Raw genomic sequence first — 11,623 nt, 5'->3', positions numbered from 1 at the left:
TTATTTCACCATATTTGAGACACCTGTCTTATGACAGCAGCTCTACAACACACAAACTGTCAATAAGATTTGTATTAGAACTTTGTTTGTCACATTATTTTCTAAAATATAAATTTATTGCTTTAATTAACAATGTCGATCTTATCTCCGCGTATGTTTTAATGTAAAAGTCCGGCAAAGTAAAACGAAAAGGCGAAAGAAAGAATGATGTACATGTACATATAGTTTTCTTGGTTATCATCTCATTAAACTACAAATAATAACGTACCGTAATTCACATCGAATTATTTTGTGGCAGTTTTTTATTCGTTATTCTTCATCATTGCTTGTGTCTAAGGGTTCGCTTGTAACCAGCGCTTGTATCGGCGCTATAATTTTTGGAATTAATTGAAAACAGTATTTATCAGTTTTTATGAAGAAGTTTACTTGAATTCTCTGCTGCAATCTAACAAAAATTGTACTGTAAATGAAAATTATTAAATACAATTCGGAATTTGAAGTGCGTTTTTTTATACAAATTTTAAAATAATTTGGGGAAAAGGGTTTTATATGAAACAATAGCTTTACAGAGATATTTTTGGTATTTAAGCATCGTTTAGTAGACTTTTTGTTTGGAATTTTTTAATACGTATTGAATTTTTTTGGGCCCAAGGGAAACCCCCGACGGAGAAATATTCGATGAAGACTGCATGAAAATCAAAAATAGGCAAATATAGAGGAAAGTCAGGAGGGTAGTATCACATTTCGATTTTCTTAAAAATGCTTTGAATTTTATATGTTTAAAATATTGAAAACTTACTCTGTGATTTAACTATTTTCTCCTTCACATATCGAGTTATTTAAAGCGCACATCTGGAGCAGCGGAAATTCACATATATGTTTTACCGAGGCTCAATTTTGAGATTCACATATGGTTCCATCCCCGTGATACAGTCAGTTTCGAGTAAACTAAGGTAAGTTGAGAATTTGTGAGATTAGGAGGGTGTTACCTTGAGATGTCCTAAATAAAATAATACTGAATACCATTTAGGTTTGAATTATTTTGGTCCCATATACATGTTTAAGTGCATCATATACAGGAACTGGCAGTATTTCAGAAAATAAATGTTGAAAAACAGATATCTAGCGATAGAGATGGCCCCATTAAATTTTCTGTCAGAAGTTGAATTTTGTCAAAATTTTCGACTTTCGAATGAGTGTTCGCATTTTATTACATGTAGTATGAACTATTAAGAGTGTATTCAGTACTTATGCCAAAGAAAAGAAGTTAATTTAAACGATTTCAAGTTGAAATTTCTGGAATATCATTTTCGCCGCGTATATCCAGTAACGCCGGAATGTGAAAATAACGCACGATTCGTGCAATAAGTAACGCAGAATTGTGCAATAAATGGCGGATACCTGACAGGATATCCAACGCGGTAAGAAAACTGGCCAATATATTTTTTATTCAACCGAACTGAAAAAAATCAATAGCCGCATACGGCTGCGAAGACATAACTCTTTATCCCTCATCAAGATTATTTCCACGAAATTGTTTACTTTTCAAGGTCATCCGTAAAAATGATGGCTTGACCACCGTTTTTAGGGAGATTTTGTCTTTTTGACGGCTTAAGTACAACAATGCATATTATTCCGCAAAAATTCGATTTCCGGTAGGCAAGTGACATAAACCTAACTTCTTGTGATATAGAAAATTGAAAACATATTGATAAAATGTGATTCAAGCCGTTTTTTTAGGTAACGCCGATGTACGTGAATTGTGCTTCGCGGTAACGCCGGAAAATGTGATTTTTTTTCTTATATGATACAGAATTATTACACAGGTTGAACGCCTTTTATCGGCGAATATAATCAAGTTATTTGTGACATAATAGTCAATGTATTTTCTTCGTAACTGATTTAATTAGATCTTGATTTTGAATGCATATTGTAACTTAGTACAATTTGACAATTGTTTCCTGAAATAAAATTATAATTTGTGAACATGATCTTGTTAGAAAATAAGAACAATAAACTTAGTTTGCAAATTAATTGAATATATAAATAATAGAAAACAATCAAAAGAAGTAGACAGTAGACATTTTATTTTATTCCATAAACATATATACATAATATCAACAATCACGAAAAAAGTTTGGAGAAGATCAATTTTGATTGATAAAGTACATGTAAATACCAGCCGAAATTTTCTTAAGTAGTTACATAATGAACATTTTCATATCAAAATTGATCTTTGAATCACTAACTTATAGATCTATTTTCTTACATATAAACCATACATAACACACATATACATACAATACAAAAAACAAAACATAATTACATGAGCCATTTAATGCAAAAATTTGTTTGTAAATTAAATTGAATTTTTAAATACATAAACGCATTGCCAATAATATTTATACACACATCCTAAAAAATTAAAAAAAAACTAAAAAAAAAAGAAGTGGCCTGAAATAAAGGAACCCGTAAAGGGTTAAAAAATTCCCCTATGTCCTTTATTGTGTTGGCGTAAGTGAAACCCAAACCAAAAAAAAATATTTGCTGTAGCAAATTTCCCGGTGGGAAATTCTGGAAAATGGAAATTTTTTATTTAATTATTTTTTTCTTATATTAGGAAAATTTATTAGAAACTATAATGCCCAAAAAATTGGTTTTAAAAGGGATAAAACCCCTTTTTTTGGGGGTTCCCCCCCCCTGCCCTTTTAAAGGTTAAAAAAAATATAACCCTTGGGGCAAGGATTCTACCCTACTTTTTAAAGGGTTTTTTTATTTATGTTAAATTGTAAGGGAAACACATATTTAATCCACCGTAAGAGTTTATGTAGGGCCTTAAATATAAAAGGGTTTAAAAAATAAAAGGCTAAAGAAACCCCAAAAAAAGGCCCCTAGTTTTTAGAGCCAGGTCACATCCATACGAGTGCCCCTTTTTCTTTACTAGGGAGCTTTATTTTTACAAATACAAATTTTAAAATTTTACTAGCAATCCCCCCGACTTTGAAGAAAATGTTTCCAAATTCACAGTTGAGGCCAAAAAATTTCCCTAAATTTTTCCAGGGGAAAGGTGATATTTGGACTAAGATAGGTTTTAAAAATTTGGTTACCTACTCAAAGTTTCTGTATATGGAGAAATTTCTAGAGATGAGTTTGTGGGAAAATTTTAAACTATCCATGCCATGAAAAGGGCTAAAAATGAACTTCTTTTATGTCTAATAAATTTAAAATTTAGTGAGAACAATGACAAAATTTCTATTAAATTTTAAAAAAGCCCATTTTTATAAATTTTTATTTTCAAAAGGTATTGAAAAAATTGCTACCCCTTTGGGTACCCCCTTGTTTTCCTTTGGGAAGAAAATTTTTTCAACTTGCTTCCCTACTCCCTTTAACAAGACTTATATTAAAGAAGCTTATAGCTCTGTGTTTTCAGGGACGGGAAATTTGAGACGTCTTTTTCTAAAGCAATCAAACTTAAAAAATTTTTGTATAAAAAAAAATAAAAATTTCCCCCCCAAAAATGTAAATTTTAAAAATTGCTGATACTCGCCAAATTAATGACGTTAAATTTGTGAAACATTTCAGAACCATTTTATAAAAAAAAATAAATTTTTCCCGGCGTCCCCCGGGCAAAGAAACAATTCACGTACATCGCTTTTACCTAAATAACTTTTTTTCGCTTATTTAAATTTTCTATTTCCCCAGAAGTTTAAAAATTTTTTAAGACTTTATAGGGGGTTTCAGAAAAAATTGTAAAAAACAAACTTTGTATGAACAATTTTGGGTTTTTTTGAAAATACTAGCGAAAGATAAATAACTCCTTTTTTTTCAGACATATTGTCTAGTTTTTTTTGTTTGTTTGTTTTTTTCATTTTAGGGCCTTTTTTTTTAAACAGTATTTCAGTATAAAAGGGGGGCCCAGTTTCCAAACCCTTTCTTTCTTTCCTTGGGATTTTTCACCAGTACTAGACTCCCTTTCCCTCCGTGCTAAATCCCAAAAGGGTCCCCCGGGGGAATCGAACCCACACCGAGGGGTAACTGGTTAGAATCTTTAAACTCCAACCCTCCCCAAAGGGAGGCGGTACTTTTTGTCTAAAAAAACAAAAAAGAAAAAAATTCTGTAGAAATTTTTACGGTATATTATTTTTCCCTACTAATTTTTTTTAAGAATCAAAATATACTTATTTTAAGTAATTAAAATAGAGGATTTTTTGTTTAGTTCGGGTGTAAGATGGAATTTTATTTTCACCGAGTGAGCAAAAAAGGTAAAAATTCACGAGGGGCGCACCCACGAGTGAAATATGAACTTTTGGTTTTCACAAGGGGGAAATTTTTTTTCGATCTTACACTAAACTAAAAAAATTTTTTTTTTTATTACATGCAAAAAAACGTTTTAAAAAGGGCATAAACCTATCTGAATGAAAAACGCCCAAAAAATAATACAACGTGACGTCATTTTCGACGTCACGTCATTAAATTTTTTTTCCCAAATACTGTGTAGTGGGGATTTTACTGAAAACGGAAGGGGTTAAAATTTAAAAACAGTGAAAATTTTCAAAAATTGGTAAATTTTACTGTTTCAAAAAGTGAAATTTTTAGTTTTAATCACTTTATATATTTCTATAAACCACCGAAAAGCATGTAATAAAATGGTGGTATTTGATATTGTTCAGATTGTGAATATATACTGTATATTGTAAATGTATTGATTTCTAGATAGAGTGGACAAACATTCTATATTAACGTTTTTATTTATGCAACTGTTAGATCCAACAGGATCCATCATAATTCGGAAGAATATCTGGACGTTTAAACATAGCTTGCTATGTTTCCAGTGACATATCTTGGACGTTTAAACTAGCTTGCTAATGTTTCCAGTGGAGAGACAGTTCCTATTTCATTTGTCTTCATGACTTGGACATCATAGCAAAAATTTACTGGCCATCACGATATAAGTTTTGGCAATTCTTAAAGACCAGAAATGGTCGTTCATAGAATTCAGGGCGATCCTCTAAGAGTACCTGAGGGGAATATTATATGTGAGTTTCACATCCTTCACCTGGACTGGGACACGAAAACTGCGCCTTCATACGTGCTTACGAGGTCATTTCGGGATTAGGACGTCAGCGAACACGTACTTATTAGAGGACGGTATATAACGCATAATGTCTCAGTTTATCTTATATCTCCATTGTAAATTAATAAAAAGATTTGCCGTTGGCCATTCACTTTCCTTGTTATGCCCTTGTTTACGTTCTTAATGTGGACTTGTGTGACCTAGCGGCTCGGGTTATATTTACAAATATCCGTTTATATAGGGCCATATAACCTGCCAAAAATCTTTATAACTTATAATATAACATTTTGTTCTTTCTGTATATGCGAGTAAACTGTATAAGTTTTCGTTAAAACACTATTTTCTCCAGCCTGTTAACTATTACTTTAGTTTAAACATACAGTGTACATTTCATATGTATAATAGTTACATATTACTGAAAGGGATTAGAACTTAAGGAAACTTATATAGTTCCGTTGCGGATTCAAGCACAATATTTGCACGTGATTACAGCCTCATTATCGTGTCAAGTAAAAAAGGTTTTTACCGCACGCAATATAACGCCGATGTATTTGTGAATATTTTCTTATACCATGAGGAGTCGAATTGCTTGTGCCTGAAATAATACAATGAGGGGCACCTGATGCCTTCCTTCGCCAATAAAGCTAGAAAGACACGAGCACATTGTCGGTGTTACTGTCTATTGACAGCGTTTCTGTGATATGCAGGCTTTTTATTTTTTTTGATCCCCATACAATATTCCGATTACATTTGTAGTTACTTTCACCCATTTATTTTTCGTTCAGGGCACACACATTATTTAACCTATGTTCTATACGCCACGTTTCATAGAATGACACTATAACGTATCACATTGAATTGTCTTTTCTAATCGAATTTGAACGTTCTTTAGGGAATCTTCTATTCTCTATTTTATAACCCCAAGACAAAACATTTGCACTCACGTACTTAACATCATATATATACTCGCGATTCCACTGGAACCGCTTTTATCGTGAATCACTGCAGCATCTGTCACCAGCGTCGGTAATACGGTGTGAATAACGATGCTATTTTCTAAATCTCGTAAAACGAGATTTGACGACGTGATTTACGCATGACGTTGACGCCGTTTCTAAGCGACGTTGTCATTATTGTCAAAGCATTAGCAAGAGAGATTACTCACTTAGCAGTTGACAGCGATATTTAACGATTTTTATCAGTTATGGAGGAAGTTTTTATACCAAAATTATCTATCCTGACACAAGATGAAGGGATGTAAGTGAAATTTCAATTATTTCATTATAGGTATGTAAAATAAGAAGCAAAATACTTTAACGCATTGAGATCTGTTTTAAAAGATACCTATAATTGAATTATATTATCGAGTTACGATTATTTTTTTATTTGTTAATAAGTTTTTCATTTGTTCTTACATTTCATTTATTCATTTTGTTCATTTATTAAAATGTCTATCGACCAATTAATTCATTATTCATTCATTCATTCATTCATTCATTCATTCATTCATTCATTCAATAATTCATTCATTCATTCATTCATTCATTCATCCATCCATCCATCCATCCATCTATCCATCCATTTATCCATTTATTTATTTATTTATTTATTTATTTTATTTATTTATTTATTTATTTATTTATTTCAGGTTTTCCTGTCTTGACAGTTTTTCTGCATTAACCGGTTTCGTTCCAAGTACAGTTCCGATTTTTCAGGCAGTGAAAGTTAAGCGAGGTTTGTGATTTTCGAAAATTTTCAAGTGCATAGAATATGCAACATTCATGTATTTAATTTAGTTCAAGTTCGTTAAGTTATGTCTTATCATTTAGATCTTGTCAGATGACTTCCCCATTTTTCTTTTACTTTCCTTCTTGTCCAGAATCGCCACTATGTTGGGAATCGAACCTACAACCTTTAGAAGTAAATATTTTGTGACGGAGTGTTAAGCTTTCACTTACGCCTTCTTTTTATATACGAGTATTTCTAGTACTTCTATCTTTTTCTTTCTATCTGTCTCTATCTAGAAAACAGATTTACCACTTTCCTGAGAACTTTGAGAAACTCAGTTCTAAATCATTCTAGAAAAGATTATGATATCATCAGTACCGATGAAGATTTTGATACTCTGTAAGATTTTATATGTCTTATAATAATATTATCTATCTAACTATTTCACTTAGTTTGTCAATCTCCAACGTTTCGAGGGGTTAAACCCCTCTTTATCAAGGATTTTGCTGTCTATTTGAGTGGTTTCTAAAACAATATTATCACAATGGGTAAATGCGTCTATTTCATGTTCTCGCAAAAACTGATACAAGTTCTATCATATAAGCTTACAATAAATGATACAGTAATTGGGGAAATGAACTTGATTGTGCTCGCCAAAAAATTGGGGGAAAAGAAAATTTTAAAACTTGCCCCTGGAAAATACAATTTTTCCATTTTTCGCTTGGGACTGAATTATATAAAATTAATTTTTTTTAAAGGTCAAGGGGGATTCGAAATTGTTGACCTTAAATGCACATTATGCCTCAGAAATGAATAAACTTTTCCTTCTTTAGAAAGGGCAATTATTTAAATAATCTTTTAAGAGCATGTTATATGGTTATCAACTGAAAGAAATAGCACTGAATGTGAAATTATTTTTCATGAAAGTAGCAAAATGTAAAAAAAAATAGTGTTTTGACATCCATACAAAATACTTAATCACTGTAACTATCCTGTCAGGTGATTGGCCAATCAATAATCTTTTACAAACTAAAACAGGACATGAAAAATAAAATTTTTGAAAAATAGAAATTAATGCATTTATGGGGCATAATAGGACTTTAATTAATTTCAGTCCTGTTGACTTTATAGTAACAACGAAATTATAACATAAGTAACTTTCAAAGAATACATATATATACCTTATCATCATGAATCTTCATTCAAAATATTTGAATTGATAAAGGTAAAAAAAGTAAACCTTGTTTTTTTCTGCCAATATAGATTTTCCTCTGAGACGCACAGAGTTTTGAAAGAACGCAAGAGAACTCTAGTACAATTGATTAAGAAACACGAAACAGCCCTGCTTGCATTGAGAGAAGCTAGAATTGTAAGTATTGCCTTTAAGCTGCATGCCTCCAGATGAGCTAAAATATTTAAAACAAAATTAAACACACATTTTAAGAAAAGTAAAAAGGAATCAAGTAACAATTTACATGTTATGTGCGATTAATGATTAACTAATATAGCCGTATTTATCACATTTTTATCGCGTGCGAACGGGCTATTTTAGAATAATTTGGCCTCTTTTTCGTAGTTTAAGTGGAATGTTAGTGCCGTTTGCAATGGAAAATTACTCTTTGTTCACTTCGCAATTTTTCTATAAAATATTACTGATTTACAGAATTGTTGGAAGTCAAAAGCAAAGTTGCAAAAGTATGAGTTGATTCTAGAGACACAAAGATCTTCATTAAGTTACAACCAAAACGAGGCTAAAGTCAGAGAGGCAGCAATTAAGGTACGTATTATATGTAATTTTTTGATGATTTTATAGCCGATATTGGGCCATATTTTTAACTGAAAATATCATTTTTTTATCTTACAAATTCTTTGACACGTATTTACTGAATGAGATATGGTATTTATTTATAAATTAAATGATTTATTATATATGAGTTTACGACTTTCTTTACAGGATATGGAATAAGTACATAACAAATGGATGGTCACACACGAGAAAGACCATATTGCTTTTGAGAAAAAGTTCTTAGATGAGATAGGTTTCCGAGAGAAAATTCAAAAGGTTTGTCACTTCATATTATTGTGGTTAAGAGCATTACGTAGAAATTACATTGTTGGACAAACAGGTCCTTTTATATCTTATATAATGTCCATTCGGAACATTTCGCCTATTACCAATAAATATGGTCGAATAGGTGCGATTGTCAACTTATAAGCATAGACTAACATAAGTATTTTACCCTGATCTTGACATTGATACTTTTAATACTTTTCGTGAACACGTGGACGATGCTATATGATCAGGTCTGGCATATTTGGTCATTTTATCTTTAATATAGATCAGAAAAAAAGTACCATTAAATGTACTTGTTTTAAATTTTGCTGAATTTTAAGCAAACTGTAATAAACCTTTATACATCTTTTTTGTTAACAGATGTCTTTTGAACTTGAACGTGATGTTGTTGGGATACTTTATGACACCATTCGAACATTAATGTACAAGAACAATCAGAAACTGAGGTCCCTGAAGTTATTAATTATAAAAATAATATAAAATTTACTCGGAAACTTTTCTCATTTAGTTGGAATATTTTGCAATAAAGTAAAACCTTTCAGGCAAGAAAATCACAGACCTTAGATTTGATTTAATTGATGATTGATAAATTGATTTATTGATTGATTTGTTTGGTTTGGTTGATTGATTGATTGATTGATTGATTTTACTCTGGGTTTTTCTTCTTTTTTGTGTGTAAATTCTAACTTTAGTAAAAGTTCATGTTAAATGTATCTTAATTTATCAATATTAATTTTAATATTTATAATTTTAAATTATTTCGTTAAGAAAATGTCTAGATTTTGAGAATCTTTGAGAAGTTGCTGTAATTGCTGTCAAATTAAGGAAATTCATTGTTGACAAAAATGATAACATAATCTCTTTTCACTTTTGATAGTGATACAAAAATAAACAGAATTGCCGCCAAAGTTTACAAACAAACATGTCGTACATACAAGTTCAAAAACGCATCCGTAAGAACATTTCTACCTATTATTATTATTATTCGAGAGACGCTTGTTTTGATTTGCGCATGCGCTTCATACGTGCAGAAAATATTCCATATATACATCAATAAATTCATTCACATTTAATGCAGTGTTTTTGTCATATTTTGTCACATTTGCTTATTCCAACACAAATGAAATAATATGAAATGCAAATTCCATAAAAATAAGTAATCATATGCATATAAGAATGTAAGATACATGAATTTAAATATCTAAATATCTACAGAACAATTTCATTTAGAAAGGGACAAAACTTTAATCCTATTAAATTTGTAACTTTTATATACATGTATTTCAGAACATACCATGTGAAAAAGAATGGATTGAGAAAGCTGAATATATAAATAGCAGAATCAACAAACAAGACATTAAGAGAAAGGTTTGTTTCATTTGAAAACCTTGTGATATATGGAAATTTTCTAATCCTTTCGGGCTATCCTTGCCTCGAGTTGAAAAAGATTTTTGTCGTTTAATCATTTAAATTTAAAGACATTGTACAAAAATATACATTCATTCTTTTTGAACTTGCGTTTATATCAATGTTTTACGTTGTTAGAAATGTATAAAAAAAAAATTAAAAAGCTCGTAAATACATAACACGGAGTCAAACGACTGTAACATGGAGTTGTTTAACTGTAACATGGAGCAGTGTATTATACTAATAGGGAGACTAGTATTCTCGATACTATTATATATGTACTGTAAAATTATAATTAAATTTCTTAACACAAACATTTTTTTTTCAGATCAAGAAACTAGATTTGGAAAGGGACTGAACAAGCATCTTCTTTGTTTTTCCCATTTGAAATCATTGTTTTCCATTTCAAATGGGTTTTTTATTTGTTGTTGTTTTTTCCCATTTAAAATATGGGTTTTTTTATTTGTTATTTTTTTCCCACTCAAAGTGGTTTTTTTTAAGAATCAATGAAGAAATTTTTAAAAATCTAGTTTAATATATATAATATAACTAGATAATATGTGTTTGTATTTCTTTTACTGTATTTCTTTTACGTCCATACAAGTATCTTATGTAACAGCGTAGTTAAATTGTAAAATTGTACTGGTTTACTTAATAAATATAATCTGCATGGCTATGCTCCGAACCAACCGGACAAAATAACATTGTCTACATCATTGGCTAAAATGATCTTTAACATTGACGTCAACATTCGCCAAAATGATATTTAGATATCCAACATTGGCGACATCATAGTCCAAATGATATGAAACATTATTGTCGTCATCATTGGCAAAACTGATATTTAACATTGTCGTCATCATTGTTCAAAATGATATTCAACATTGCCGACATCATTGTCAAAAATGATCTTTCACATTGTCGTCAACATTCGCCAAAAATGATATTAAACATTTTCGTAATCATTGGCAAAATGATATTAAACATTTTCGTAATCATTGGCAAAACTGATATTTAACATTGCCGACATCATTGTTCAAAATTTAACATTGCCGACATGATTGTTCAAAATGATATTTCACATTGTCGTTGCCAATGATGACGAAAATGATATTTAACACTGCCGACATTATTGTCCAAAATGATATTCAACATAATTATCGAAACTGATATTTAACATTGCCGTCACCATTCGCCAAAAATGATATTTAACATTGCAGACATGATTGTCCAAAATGATATTTAGCATAATTGCCGACATCATTGGCAAAAATGACATTTAACATTGCCGACATCATTGTCCAAAATAATATTTAACATAATTGTTGTCATCATTGGCA

At 30.6% G+C, this 11,623-nt stretch overlaps 1 protein-coding gene and 1 long non-coding RNA gene across 2 annotated transcripts; both read left to right on the top strand.

Moving 5' to 3' along the window:
- Window positions 1-5,334: 5,334 nt before the first annotated feature.
- On the top strand, window positions 5,335-9,327 carry LOC132759974 (uncharacterized). The gene is made up of 7 exons (XM_060751844.1): window positions 5,335-6,331; window positions 6,723-6,808; window positions 7,099-7,201; window positions 8,066-8,171; window positions 8,466-8,579; window positions 8,757-8,864; window positions 9,237-9,327. Exons 1-6 carry the CDS (start codon window positions 6,279-6,281, stop codon window positions 8,766-8,768), a joined length of 474 nt encoding a protein of 157 aa, XP_060607827.1. The 5' UTR covers window positions 5,335-6,278; the 3' UTR covers window positions 8,769-8,864; window positions 9,237-9,327.
- A 263-nt stretch (window positions 9,328-9,590) lies between these two features.
- Window positions 9,591-11,239, top strand: LOC132759973 (uncharacterized). The gene is made up of 3 exons (XR_009629803.1): window positions 9,591-9,829; window positions 10,164-10,244; window positions 10,612-11,239. It is a non-coding gene; the product is annotated as an uncharacterized LOC132759973 (long non-coding RNA).
- The last annotated feature ends 384 nt before the right edge of the window (window positions 11,240-11,623 follow it).

This window comes from Ruditapes philippinarum, unplaced genomic scaffold (assembly GCF_026571515.1).
Source record: "Ruditapes philippinarum isolate M1 unplaced genomic scaffold, ASM2657151v2 ctg9846_1_1_1_1, whole genome shotgun sequence".
Lineage (NCBI taxonomy): Eukaryota > Metazoa > Mollusca > Bivalvia > Venerida > Veneridae > Ruditapes > Ruditapes philippinarum.
Note: the sequence above shows the minus strand (reverse complement) of the source record. Positions and strands in the feature narration are given on the sequence as shown.